General features: G+C 44.1%; 2 protein-coding genes across 3 annotated transcripts; both read left to right on the top strand.

Moving 5' to 3' along the window:
- The first annotated feature begins 4,618 nt into the window (after positions 1 to 4,618).
- Positions 4,619 to 12,197, top strand: LOC120694535 (calmodulin-binding transcription activator 3-like). Of its 2 annotated transcripts, none has more exons than XM_039977681.1 (13): positions 4,619 to 4,910; positions 5,345 to 5,464; positions 6,254 to 6,369; positions 6,895 to 6,983; positions 7,118 to 7,160; positions 7,598 to 7,772; positions 7,886 to 8,005; positions 8,080 to 8,402; positions 8,888 to 9,226; positions 9,605 to 10,290; positions 10,370 to 10,949; positions 11,502 to 11,834; positions 11,939 to 12,197. In XM_039977681.1, the coding sequence occupies exons 1-13, from the start codon at positions 4,868 to 4,870 to the stop codon at positions 12,053 to 12,055; spliced, it is 3,084 nt and encodes a 1,027-aa protein (XP_039833615.1). In that variant the 5' UTR covers positions 4,619 to 4,867; the 3' UTR covers positions 12,056 to 12,197. The 2 variants fall into 2 exon arrangements, with proteins under 2 accessions (XP_039833615.1, XP_039833613.1); XM_039977679.1 differs by having other exon boundaries at positions 4,671 to 4,910; positions 7,883 to 8,005.
- A 916-nt stretch (positions 12,198 to 13,113) lies between these two features.
- On the top strand, positions 13,114 to 13,807 carry LOC120694534 (multifunctional methyltransferase subunit TRM112 homolog A-like). The gene has a single exon (XM_039977678.1). It carries the CDS (start codon positions 13,257 to 13,259, stop codon positions 13,650 to 13,652), a length of 396 nt encoding a protein of 131 aa, XP_039833612.1. The 5' UTR covers positions 13,114 to 13,256; the 3' UTR covers positions 13,653 to 13,807.
- The last annotated feature ends 613 nt before the right edge of the window (positions 13,808 to 14,420 follow it).

Raw genomic sequence — 14,420 nt, 5'->3', positions numbered from 1 at the left:
ATACCCTTGTGGCGATCATGGAGGACACACACGTTAGGCCTCTCACAAACCACGGCCCGCTTGATGAGTGAAAGAAACCGCAACCAGCTTTCAGCGTTCTCAGATTCCACAAAAGTAAAGGCAATCGGGACAACCTTGTCGTTTGCGTCGATCCCAATGTAGGTGAGCAGCTGCCCGGTCAGAAATGTTCCATCCACACAGAGAACCGGTCTGCAGTGTTTGAAAGCTTCAATCATGCACCCAAAGGACCAGAAGGCACGCCTAAGCACTCTGTCACCATTTGCATCCTGGTAGTCATCAATATCAATTATAGTTCCTGGATTCCTACTCTGTAGTAGAGCCAGTAGATGTGGTAGGTGGTGGTACGAATCCTTGTACGAGCCAAACCCCTACTCGAGCGCCTTCTGCTTTGCTCGCCATGCCATGTCATAAGATATTTCATAGGATAATCTATTGGAAATTGCAAGCATGATCTGAAATGGAGATATAGAAGTCTTATTCACAATTTCTCCGTACATCACTCTGGCCATAAACTCAGCTGTCATATTTCTATGCTTCACAACGGTTTCTGAAAGCTTGCACGAGTGCCCAATGACGATAGAAGCCACAAAGTTATTCTCCCCCTTCGGCAGGTAACCATGAACCCGCCACGGACATCCAGGGGACAGGCACTTGACATCATATGTGGTTGGATTGGAAATAACCACCTTGAATGGTTTGTTTTCCATGAAAGACCATTTCTTAACTACATGTTGCAAGTGCTTCTTATCGTGAAACAGTTGTCTGCTTTGGATCTCAATTTGATTGTACACCCAGTTACTATCATGCCCATCATTAACTGTGAGCCCATCCATGTCAAAGTTGCCCCAATCCTCGGGAACAGTATCATCATTGTCGAATAGTCGAGTATCTCGACCTTCAACAAAGGTTCTGTACTCCTCGTCATCTACCTCCATTTCATCAACTATCGCCTCATCCAACTCGCCCTGATCAACAATCATTTCACCGCCAATTCCTTCAATTTCATACTCATCTTGTTGTTCGACCACGGGCTGCACCTCCACCTCCTCTGCAGTAGCATTTTCATGCGGCCAATCGGTTTCAGCCACCTCCTCTAGTGTAGCACCGGCATGACTCATGCTACTCTCTCTCCTGCAGTTAAGTTTGCCAGTTCTTGCTGCACAAGCACAACAAGAGGGAATTTCATTGTGTTCGTAGCCATATGGACAAATCCACGCCAACATTTCGAGTTCCTCATATCGGCCAATTCCCAGCGCCAACCATGCTCACGCTATCTTGGAACTACACCAGAAACTTTAATCCTCCACTGACTTGGGTCAACTTGCAGAAAATTATACATCCAACCTAACATATCCCCATGTCTCATGTATATTGGATTGCTCACAGTTGTATCTACATACTGAAACTGACTTAAATCTACCCCCGAGTCACAATAATTGATGATCCCATTGCCATGATGAACTCTGATATTTACTAGTTCCGAATTCATCCCTGCTAATGCATTACAAAATATTCAGTAATTCATTCGAATCGGTGTTCTGATTACCTATAAGCACCTACACTATAATTCATTCGAATATGTATTCAATATTCAGTACAATTCCCTCAAATTTTCATGATTAACTTAAAACCCAGTACAGAAAACTATACCTAAACTATAGTTCAACTATAGGTAAACATTATTAAAATATTTCTAATTTAAAGAATTTATATACCTAAAATTAACCTAAACTATATCTTATTTGTAGTTTAAAATATACCTAACATATACATCAAACCTAAAATATATCTAACATTATTTAAATATACATTAATTATATATAAAACCTAAAATTTATCTAAATATTATTTATGTACCTAAATAATATATCTAAACAATATTTAAATATACTTTAATTATTAATATACCTAAAACATACCTAAACATTACTAAATCTAATCTAAACTTCAAAATAAATTAACTAGAATTACAAAAACACATTACATCAACCTAAATTAACTACAATTAAAAATCTTAACTAAATAAGCCTATAATTACAAAATAATGTAACTAAAAAATACTAAATTAAAAAAACTTACTGGCTGCCGGCGGGCGGCGATGCTTCTCCTGCCGCCGGCCCCCTCACGCCGCGCGCGCCTCAGGAAGAGGGTAGCGGCACACGGCGTCGCAGGCGGCGGCGGCGGCGAGACGCGACGGAGGAGGCGGCGGCAGCGATGCCCGAGCGGCGGTAGTAAAAAACGGCCGCGTGAATGCGGCCGGGTGAGGAAATCGCCCGTTTATATGGCCGACGGGCCTATCGGCCGTCCAAAAGCCGATAAGTGGCCTTATCGGACCGATAGGCCCTTGTCGGCCCTCCAAGGGCCGACAGGTACCTATGTAGCCGACAGGCCGAGCTGGCGCTTTGGTGGAACCTCGCCCACGCGCCGCTGACGTGGCCAGCACTAGTCGGCCCTTGAGGAGCTGACAGTCACTAATCGGCCCTCCAAAAGCCGATTACTAGCATGTCGGCTCTGGCACCTATTTTTGCAATTTTCTCAATTTGCCATCTAATTTTGCGATTAACTATTAAAATAATATTATTAAAAAAACTCATGGCTCACCTTTCACACTTAAAGACTAAATTGCAATCACAAAAAAAATGATGCTGTCATGTCAGTGTGACAGCATGGAACTAGATATAGAAAGGTAAGTGTTGAAAACTAGGGATAATTCCATCTTCAAGACACTAGATTTACCTGTAGGACACTGTTAGCATAGACTGCTTAGGCTAGTCTCAGTGTACATTTTCATGGCATAGTTACCGAGACTCAAAATTTGGTAACCGTGTCAGTTAAGTTTCATAGGGATAAAATTCCTCTCTCATCCCATAAACTACCTCATCTTTTCTCATCATGTCAGCAAAATTAATAATGTGATATAAAATTTAATTCTATGAAATTCTCCATAAAACTCCCCGCGCATAGAGATTACAATCTCTTTTGAAGCCTTCTATATATATAACGATGCAATTTTTACATTCCCGGTCCGTGCTACCATTTCATTTTCACATGACGAAGCTGAGTTTAATGGTCTTTTCATCATCCTCTAATGTAGTAATGTCATACGGGCAAAAACTGAATTTGGCAGTGCCGTAGGGTGTATGGCCAAAATCGAGCATACAAGCATTATTAACAGGCAAAATCTTTAGTCAAAGCCCCCATTAAACAACTCAATCGTAGTACCTGCAAACATCCTATTCTATCAGCAAAAGGCGCATAGAAATTCTAAACCTCTCTGCGTGCTAAAGTCCGAAGCTCGAGCAGGAAGCAGGCGGTGTGGACGCACGTGCAATTTACGTGACGCACTCAGCAACCACATCAACACAGGTACAATACAAAAACTCCTGCTTAATATATACAAAAACTCCTGCTAAGGTCCTGATTAGTGGTCCTTAATCTCGGAGTGTGTCGGTGTCCTGACCCGGCGGCCCGGATCCCAACTAGTAATGTTGCGTGTTTCCTCGTCCCAGATGTTGATGCAAGAGGCAACACAGTAACGCACGGGTTTATCCTGGTTCCGGCCGCGGGGCCGTACGTCCAGCAAGGGGGTGTGCGAGGGCACTGTATTATATTGCACCGGAGGTGCCTGTAGTAGGGGGTACAGGCAAGCCGAGAGAGGGAGGGGAGCTCCCAGGTCTCTGCTAGAGGTGAAGTAGATTGAGGCGAATGCCAATATCGGGTGCTGAGCGTTGTGTTCTATCGAGTGGTCAGATTGCGTGACGATGATAGCGAACGTCGTCGATGTTGGCGTCCCCCTTAAAGGGAAGCCCGCCTCCTTCTTTTATAGTCACAAGGAGGGACGATTTACATGCACAGGGGATCATGGAAGTCGCCGTTTTCCCCTGAATCACGGGGTGCAGTGGTCAAGCACTGTGGGAAGTACACTGTGGGGCATGGCGTCGGGCGTGGCAATCGTCCTAGATATCGTCCTTGGTCTTGCGGAGATCGCACCGGCGTCCTGCCAGCCCCAGCAGGCGGCGTGGTCGTCACTGTAGGGTGTACAGTCTTCCAAACGTGGCGTGGTGGCGTCCCGTGGGCCCTGCAGGTCAGGGTCTTGCATATATATGTACGCCAGAGGTGATGGGGCGCGTAGCGGTCCCGGACCCCCTGGGCGGGGTGCTAACGCGTGCACTAAGAGGATCCGGGAGTCACGTGGAGGTCCCGGACCCCCTCGAGAGGGGAGGTCCGGGCCTCCAGCTGATAGTGCTGAGCGTCCCTCCTTGAGGGGCACGTGGCGACACCGGACCCTTTCCCAAACAGGGGGCGGGTCTGGGGCCATAGGTGTGGTGAGGTGGAGTCCGGTTAGCAGGAGTTGATGGAATAGTGACGGGAACAGTGCCGAACACGTCTCGTCCCGCGTCGCAGGTTACACAGTGCTGTCACAGCGTTTGGGATGGCGGAGCAGTGATCGAAATTGACGGACGGGATTCCGGTCACAGCGGCTATAGGGAATGCCAAGCACTAGCGACGAGCAACGGCGGAAGCCTGCCTGCCTACCCACCCCCCGCCCCCCCGCCACCCAGACCCAAGCGACCGTCCACGCAGGGGTATTCTGGTCATTCTCGACTAGTCCTCTCCCTTCTACAGCTACTTTTTCCCTCCCTTTTCCCACTCGTCACACTCACCGCCGTCGCAGCAAATATTCCAATCCGACGGCGCCGTGTCTTCAAATCCCGTGGGGCGCCTCGCCGCGCAGACAAAAATCCCCAAATCCCCTCGAGAGCCCTGCAATTTTCAGCCTCCCAAACCCAGCGATTCGAGCCGGTGGCGGCGGCGGCGGCGGCGGCGGCCACGGTCGGTTCGTGGCATGGCGGAGATTCGCAAGTACGCCATGTCCAACCAGGCGCCAGGTACGCGCGGGTCCGCCTCTCGGTTTCGATCGCCGCTGAGTTGATCCGTATGCCTCCGTGGAAGCTTCTCCTCGGAATTTAGGGATTCCGACCGTTCGTTCGTCTAGGGCTGAGCTGTTGCGTTGGGTTGATATCTGCTTAGGGTTTTGTGGGTTGCGTGTTTGGGTAATTTTAGGGCTTCGTATTATGCCTAGACCAACTCCTCATGGTTAGAGGTAAAGGGGATCATTTTTTTTTCTTGATTTAGAACTCATTTACTCTTTCATGAGGCTCGCTGTTGATTAGGAGGTCCGGGTTGTTGAATTTGTCAAAATGAATAGAGAATGGGTGAGCATAAATGGAAACCTAGTGTATGTGCTAGTGTGGGAAGCATGGTACAAGTGATTGCTGGTATTGTCGGCTAATGACTGATTAATGTCGCCGTTATACTGCAGATATTCCTCAGATACTACTGGAAGCTCAGAATAGGTGGCTGCGGCCCACCGAAATCTGCCAAATATTGTCAAACTACAAGAAGTTCTCCATTGCACCTGAGCCGCCAAACAGACCTCCAAGTATTGCTTCTTCCTACTTGCCCTATTTTTCTCCTGAATACTGAAGCATGCAGTGTTAGCCAGTTAATCTTTCCTGGTTTGCTGGGGTGCTGGATTGCTGTAGAATCGTGCTCAGGTGGCATGTAGGATGGTAGCAGCATGATGATGCATTCTGATAATTTATTATGTTGTAGGGAGATATATAGATTCTCGCTTCTGTTTTCTGGAAGACATCAGGACTGCAGTTTTACTATTTTTCCTTTTTTTTTTTGTGTGGATGCCTTAGATTTGCGCTCAGGTGGTTTATAGCATGGAAGTGGCATCATGGATACATTCTAGGATCTTTAATTTACAACATATATTTGATAATGTTCGAACTTCTAATTTATCAACCATGCTAATTGGTTCAATGAACTTTTAGCAGATCCGGGACTGTTATTTCTTTTGTCGCCAATCACTTGTTAATGGGGTTGGACATCATTACTTTTCAATAGGGCTGGGCACGGTTGGTGAGCTTGTTTCTGTTTTCATGTGCTAGTACTTTCTAATGAGCTCTCAGTTTTTTTTGGAGGTTTGGTGGTGGTGGTGGTGGTGGTGGTGAGTGTTGATTGTCACTTGTTATTCCTGATTAGTGGTTCTATGTTGTCCTTTTTTCTGTAGAACTTGTACCTGTTTGATTTGAATTACGCTCGGTGAGAATTGGTGCTCTGATATCTGTTACTGCTATGTGTATTTATTGTAGGTGTGAAGAATGGTACCTGTTACTGATGATATACTAATACTTTGATCACTTGCATGAAAATTTCTCAGGTGGTTCACTGTTTCTGTTTGATCGGAAAATATTGAGATACTTTAGAAAGGATGGACATAACTGGAGAAAGAAAAAGGATGGAAAGACAGTCAAAGAAGCTCATGAGAAGCTTAAAGTTAGTGCAAATTCTTTGTACAGACTACAGAGCTTTTTCTTATCAAATTGAAAGTAATATTATACATATGATACTATTGTTGTGGTTCATGAAACACACCAAGTCACTTAGTATCATTAGTTTCTGGGTGTAGACAGTTTCTAGATACTGGTTTCTTAATTGCATATTATCATAGAAGTAAATGAAATTGTGCTTGATTTTTTCATACCTTCAATCTTGATACAAGGTATCAGTGGTCAAAACTTCTTAAAACTTCTGAAGTTTTAAGTAATATTTTACTTGACGACATCCTTCTGTGATTGGAGGTGGAGCAAGGTTTTCAATTCATTAACTGATAAGTTAACATTGGGACACATTCATGGACTTGCTGGTACTTCTGCTATGCTCCCAGGAAAAATAGCCTTTTACTAATGAAAATGATGACGCGAAATAACTGCAGTGATTTTCCCCCCTGGCCAGCTGTTATTGATTGTGAATTTGTGCTTCAACCACCAGACTACTCAAGCTGAAACCTTGTTCGTTTAGGTTGGAAGTGTTGATGTACTTCATTGCTATTATGCCCATGGGGAGGAGAATGAGAACTTCCAAAGACGGACATATTGGCTGCTAGAAGAGTAAGTGCTTGACACGTGTTATAGCTTATATGTATGTAATTTAAATAACTTTTGAAGGCTATTTGTATAGTAGGCTGATAGCTGAATGATGCCATAATGAAAGTGTCATGATATATCTATTATCCTGTTTTCAGGGGTTTCATGAATATCGTTCTTGTTCACTATCTTGAAATCAAGGTATGTTTACTTTCCACATGATGATCTTGCTTGTCTTTAAGTTTTGTTAAGTGTCTGCTGAAAATCTCATATTTGTTAAGCCTAAATGCTAATGTTGTTGGTTTCCACAACTACTCATCCATTTGTAATAGTCACATGATACCCCAATGGAGAAGCAAGAGAACAGATTAAGAAAAATTGATGGGTACTGGAAATTGTGACTATTATAGTCTGTACTAGAGTATGAGTATTTGTATGCTAAAAGTTCATTGCTGTTTACCTTGTTTTCCTGATCACATGCTAAATTGCTAACTACAAAACAAATTCTTTCTGGCAGTGAAATGACGTCCTGTTAGGGTGTAAAAATACGTTGAATTCAGCTTTGCTTTGATCCAATTCATTTATTTAACACTATTTTATTTTTGTAGCTGATTGCCAATTTAAATTATTTTTTCCAGGGTGGCAAACAAAATTTCAATCGTGCTAAAGAAGCTGAAGAGAATGCAGGATTATCAGCTGATAGTCCTGCATGTTCAAACTCTTTCGCTAGTCAGAGCCAGGTAGCCTCCCAATCTATGGATGCTGAAAGCCCAATTAGTGGACAGATTTCGGAATATGAAGATGCTGAAACAGGTCTTGCTGTTTCTCTATCTTCGTTCTGCATCATCTTCACTAAGTTTACATTAACTCATGCATGATCAATAGTAAATATTTGGGCGTGCCTAAAGTATAATTCATTGCAGCAGATAATTGTCGAGCAAGCTCCAGATACCACCCTTTCACTGAGATGCAGCAGCCTGTGGATGGGATAATGATGGATAATTTGTTGGGTGCTTCAGCTCCAAGTATTTCTGTAAATAATCTAGGCAAGCCTTTCGCTCTACCTTTAAAGGTTTTAAGCAAATGTCAGCTTTCAGCTCATGTTTCATTAACTATGCAGGTTATCTTGGTGAAATGCAGCCTACGCCAGCTAACTTCAACAATCATTTTATCACCCACAATGATGTATCTACTGCTTTCAGTGAAACCGCAGCTGGGTTAAGAGGCGGTCCCAGAACTTCAATTGATTCAGTGCGGTTTGCTGAACCATATCCAGAATATCCAGGTGGCTTCACGGAGCCAACACTCTATTCTTCTGTTGCAACAGCGGGTAACAATCTGGATGATAGTTTGCAAACATTTATGTCTGAGGCACTCTACACCAACAATCTCACTCAAAAGGAAGTTGACGCGCTGAGTGCTGCAGGCATGACGTCGTCACAGGTGATTTTCTATTTTCTTGTCTTCCATCGATGTCTTGCAATGTTCTAGTTCCTTTGCTGCTGTTGGGTAGCTTCTCTACACCCACTTCTTTCTGCGACAGCTGTGTCCAGTACTCCAGTCCACTTGCAGAAGTGTAGGTTCTGTCATGCTCTGCAGTACATCATACAGTGCACTTGAATTTTGTCTTGAAATATTTGAGCACTTACAATTTGGATGTCCCATAGGCAGGACCCAGGAGAAACATTCACTACTAACGTGTTTCACCACCCTCCTTCCCCCCTTTAAACTGTATCTGCTCCAACTTTTAAATGTCTGCTGCTGGCTTATTTATCAAATTATTACATAGAAAGGACTAGCTTTAGTGGAGCACTTATTCTGGTTTCTTACCTTTAAGAAATTGTCTTGAACAATTCAATACATCTCTGCTTTGTATGATAAATGGAAAGTTTAACCTACTTCGATATGATGTGATCCTCTATTTTCAGGTAGACAATGATGGTTACACTGATCAAGGTGCCAGATATCCACTTCTAAAGCAGTCATCATTAGATCCCTTTAAGATTGAGCCAGATGGTTTGAAGAAATTTGACAGCTTCTCGAGGTGGATGAGCAACGAACTTCCAGAGGTTGCTGATTTGGATATTAAGTCCAGTTCCGATGCTTTCTGGAGTACTACTGAAACTGTGAATGTTGCTGATGGATCTAGTATACCTATCAATGAGCAGTTAGATGCGTTTGTAGTCAGCCCCTCGCTTTCCCAAGACCAACTCTTCAGCATTATTGATGTATCTCCAAGCTGGGCATATAATGGCACCAAGACTAAGGTTTGTATTTTGTACCATCTGTTACTAGTACTTCTATAATCTTTATCATTTTGATATGCAATATCATGAAGGGCGGGCCTGGTGCAGCGGTAGAGCCTACCGTCTGTAACCGGAAGGTCCCGGGTTCGAGCCCCAGCCTCTGCACATTTGTGTGGGTAAGGCTTGGGGGCTTAAAAACAACCCTTCCCCAGACCCCGCACAGTGCGGGAAGCCTACGGCACTGGGTACACCCTTTTTTTTTATATGCAATATCATGCCTGGAGGCCCATGATATACGAGTCATCCAGAACTTACAAGCATGTTGAGTAATCTGTTCTTGTAAATTCGGTAATTAACAGTGTTGTCTCACTTTTTTTTTTGGCTTCTTATATGATGCAGGTCATAATTACTGGTACGTTCTTGACAAGAAAAGAAGATGTGGAAAATTGCAAGTGGTCTTGTATGTTTGGGGATGTTGAGGTATCTGCTGAAGTTTTAGTGGATGGTTCATTGCGTTGCTATACGCCAGTGCATCATTCTGGACGAGTTCCATTTTATGTGACATGCTCAAACAGAGTAGCTTGCAGTGAAGTGCGAGAATTCGAGTTCCGTGACTCTGAGACCCATTATATGGACACTTCAGATCTGCATACTACTGGCATAAATGAAATGCACCTACATATCCGTCTTGACAAGTTACTTTCCCTGGGTCCAGAAGACTATGAAAAGTATGTTTTGAGTAATGGAAACAAGTCTGACTTGACTGACACTATTAATTCCTTAATGCTTGACGATAAATTGTCTAATCTTGCATTGCCATCTGATGAGAAGGAATTATCCACTGTACGGGATCAGAATCTTGAGAAACAGGTGAAAGAAAAGCTGTATTATTGGCTTATCCATAAGATACATGATGATGGTAAAGGTCCGAATGTGTTAGGCAAGGAAGGACAGGGTGTGATTCATTTAGTAGCCGCACTTGGTTATGATTGGGCTATAAAACCAATAGTTGCTGCAGGCGTAAATGTAAACTTCAGGGATATTCGTGGATGGACTGCACTTCACTGGGCTGCATCTTGTGGAAGGTATTCTAATATAATTTTACTTATGCTTTTTTGGAATCTGCTTTTTCATAATAAGCTTATGGTATCTCTGACATTTTAGGGAGCGAACAGTTGGTGCTCTGATAGCAAATGGAGCTGCATCTGGTGCTTTGACAGATCCAACGCAGCAGTTCCCATCTGGAAGAACTCCTGCTGATTTAGCATCAGAAAATGGACACAAAGGCATCGCCGGTTTTCTTGCAGAATCTGCTTTGACAAGTCACCTTTCAGCTCTTACACTAAAAGAATCGCAGGGTGGCAATGTTGAAGAAATATGTGGATTAGCAGCAGCTGAAGATTTTGCAGAACCAAGTTCTGCTCAGCTTGCCTGCGTGGATTCTCAGGCAGAGTCCTTAAAAGATTCACTCGGTGCAGTTCGTAAATCAACTCAGGCTGCAGCTAGAATATTTCAAGCTTTCAGGGTCGAGTCGTTTCACAGAAAGAAAGTGATTGAATATGGAGATGATGATTGTGGATTATCTGATGAACGCACACTCTCACTTATTTCCCTTAAAAATGCGAAACCTGGACACAGTGATATGCCTATGCATTCTGCTGCAGTCCGTATCCAAAATAAGTTTAGAGGGTGGAAAGGTAGAAAGGAATTTATGATTATCCGTCAGAAAATTGTGAAGATACAGGTATTTACATTTTTCTAGCCTATAATCATTTTTGTTTGTTTTCTATCTCATACAACCGCATGAAAGTTTGTTGATTAGGCTCCCCACAGCTTCTATGCTTACTGTTTTTGACATAATCAAAATCCAAAGTTAAGCTAGGTACGAACAGGCCATAGTAATTTGATGAAATTACACACCCCGAGACGTGATAATTAGTCGGGGTACTGAACAGTTTTGAAATCAGTGTTTAGTGTTGCTCGTCAGATTCTATTATTTGCATCAAACTAGTGGTTTACTCAAATTGATTTTTTTTCATTATGAAAATCATTTCATGCTCCACTTCTTCAGTGTCATTATTATTTGGATTGGATGAAAAAACAGCTCATTATCAAAAGTGGGTGGTAGTACTATAGTATCTGTAGTAGTTAGAAGCACATCTCTTCTCTTGTGATGATCTTGACACTTCAGCTGCAGACACTACATTTACTTGATGGATAGAGTGATCGCATTTAGGTTGTCAAGTATGATACATTGTTTTTTTTTTTCTGTATGTAACTATGCACTGTTTATTAGGCCCATGTACGAGGACATCAGGTAAGGAAAAACTATCGGAAGGTAGTCTGGTCTGTTGGCATTGTGGAGAAAGTCATACTGAGGTGGAGGAGAAAGAGAAGGGGTCTGCGAGGTTTCCAACCTGAGAAACAACTTGAAGGCCCATCATCGCAGATCCAACCTGTGAAGTCTGAAGCAGAGGATGAATATGATTTCTTGAAGGATGGCAGGAGACAGGCTGAAGGCAGGCTACAAAGAGCACTCGCTCGTGTGCATTCCATGACTCAGTATCCAGAAGCAAGGGACCAGTACCGCAGGTTGCAAAACTGTGTTAACGAGCTGCAAGAGTCTCAGGTGGGTCTCTAACAATAGTCAGCCGTTTGCACTTAACCACTAATTTGAACATGCCGTGAGTAGTGATTGTTTTAACTTAGTATATGTTGGTGATATTTGGACAGGCAATGCAGGATATGATGCTAAGTGACTCAGCTGGCGCTGATGGGAATGATTTGATGGCTGAACTGGAGGGGCTATGCCGGGGCGATGGCGATGCGCCAATGTCGACTATTTCGTGACATTGAGCTTACTAGATCAGTTAGGCAGTGACCTGTTCTTTACCAGACTAGATGTAAATTCTTGTGACTAGATGGTCTCTACTTACCGTTGGACACCATATATGATATAGCTAATACATGGACTTCTATAGTTCGACTTGCCCCTCCTGCTTGTTGCTCCGGATGCCGGTTTTCGTTCTGTTGTAGCTCTGCATGAATGACGGTGAATGTCTGTTCGTTTAGAGACACCACAAGCCCGTAATGCTTAGGCCCTGTTTGGCACTGCGAGCACCAGCCGCGCGTCGCTTATCCGCGAACGCAGCTCGGATGCCGCTTCTCCGCTTTTCCCTCGTGCAGTACAAAGTTTCGCTTTTTTTGCTGCAGGCGTTGGCCAGACGTACGTCTAACGCGAAGCGTTTGGCAGGATTATTTCCGCTTACCGCGTTTAATCCTCGCCACCACGGTCCAAACAGGCCCTTAGCATCCACCCGCTGCGATTATGTCGGTGACCGTTGGGTTCCGACGTTCCATCGTTTAATCTCGCAACAAATGCCTGCCATTCAAACATAGTCCAGATCCCAGATTTCTTGAAACTTTTCGCAAAAAAAAAAAATCTTGAAGCTGACGAATTGGCTACAGTTAACTAATTATTGAGTTGCCGTCATGCAAACGTCACCTGACCCAGCCAGCACGAATCTCGGAGCAACAAATCTAAAACCCGCTTATCATCATCATCCATTCAGGGCGCGTTTAGTTCCCAAAAATTTTCATTTAAAAAACTTTGAGCCTCTCTTTGGACACGTATATGGAGTACTAAATGTAATTAAACAACAAAATTAATTACATAGTTTGGATGTACATGGTGAGATGAATCTTTTGAGCCTAATTAGTGCATGATTAGCCATAATTGCTATAGTAACCCACATGTGCTAAGCTAATGATGCGTCAAATGCCTCAAAAGATTCATCTCGCGGTTTCCAAATGAGTTCTGAAATTAATTTTTTAATTAGTGTCCGAAAAATTCTCCCGACATTTGGTCAAATTGTTGATTTGACAACCAACCATTTTTGGTTTGGGAACTAAACGCGGGTTCAGCCCCCGTTCCCCCTCGCCGTCCGCTAGGGTTTTACGCCGCAGCCGCAGCCGCAGCACACGCCGCCGGAGGAGCGCGACTGCGGCGAGAAGGGGAGAAGCAGCAGCTCGAGGGCCGGCCGAGCGAGAGATGAGGCTCCTAACGCACAACATGCTGGCGTCCAACGTCCGGGGCGCGACGACCGGCTACCCGCTGAAGCTGGAGGCGGCCAAGTGGGTGACCAAGGAGGTGGAGCTCAACGCCGACTTCCTCCGCGGCCTCCTCCCCAAGATCGACTGGCGCGCCCTCGTCGCCGCCACCCGGGCGCTCGGCCTTCCTGAGCTCCTCCCCGAGGAGCAGCCGCCCGAGGAGGAGATCTTCGCCGAGGGCGCTGCCGACGTCGAGGGCAGCGCCATCCGCCGCATCCACCACGCGCTCCTCGAGATCCACGTCCAGGAGGGCTCCCTCGTCTGCCCCGATACCAGCCGCTGCTTCCCCATCGATAAGGGCATCCCCAACATGATGCTGCACGAGGACGAGGTCTGATGCGTTAGTCTCGCCATGGTCTCCTTTACTTACACATGCTCGTTGTCGGCTGTCATAAAAGGGTTCAAGGCTTGTTGACTTCTCGGATTGTGGTTGTTAAATATAAATGATGGCGTCATAATTTGAATGGATGAGCCGTGTTTTTATGTTTGGAATTGCGTTTTTTTGTCAGTAATTTGATACGGCTGAAATCGTAAGGTACAACGGAAATTGCATACAGTAATTTGACACTTCAGCCTTTTCAATTATTTGCGCCTTCTAGTACGGAATTGGGGGTGATTCAGTGGAACCAATTATTACTTAAGGAATGTTGTGTTTGCAATTGTTCCCAATGGATCATGAGTTTGTAATAGTTGGTCCATGGAATACTGTATCTTAGTCAGGTTAAGCTATAGTAGTTCCAGTGAGGAAATTGCTTTTTGGATGAGTATTTTAGTGCTATAAACTATGATGTTTTCTAGCAGTCGTGTTAAGAGGTGCTTGCTTAGGTGGTTAGTCAAGTTGATGTGAGCTCTTGGATTTTGTTCGCCAAACTTGCAGCTTCACTGAGGCGATAGTAGATTGATGCAAAGAGTTACGCTTTGAGTCTTGTAGTTGTCAATTTGTGTTGATGCAGCATAATATTGTTTGAGTCTTACACTTCCTTCCAAAGAGCCAATTGGATTTTTTTACACTTTATTTAATATAATAACATGCTTGCAAATTTGAGTGAACAGAGAGGTTCTTGGTGCACAGATCTGAGAATATCTCTCATAGGATTTTCTCTGT

Source organism: Panicum virgatum, chromosome 2K (assembly GCF_016808335.1).
Source record: "Panicum virgatum strain AP13 chromosome 2K, P.virgatum_v5, whole genome shotgun sequence".
Lineage (NCBI taxonomy): Eukaryota > Viridiplantae > Streptophyta > Magnoliopsida > Poales > Poaceae > Panicum > Panicum virgatum.
The sequence above is the reverse complement of the archived record's forward strand: the minus strand, read 5'-3'. Positions and strand labels throughout refer to the sequence as shown.

Coding starts and splice junctions, on each gene's coding strand:
- LOC120694535 (XM_039977679.1), top strand. CDS start 4,868: ATGGCGGAGATTCGCAAGTACGCCATGTCCAACCAGGCGCCAG. Junction 7,161..7,597: donor TTCACTATCTTGAAATCAAG/GTATGTTTACTT, acceptor TATTTTTTCCAG/GGTGGCAAACAAAATTTCAA. Junction 8,006..8,079: donor TATTTCTGTAAATAATCTAG/GCAAGCCTTTCG, acceptor TTAACTATGCAG/GTTATCTTGGTGAAATGCAG.
- LOC120694534 (XM_039977678.1), top strand. CDS start 13,257: ATGAGGCTCCTAACGCACAACATGCTGGCGTCCAACGTCCGGGGCGCG.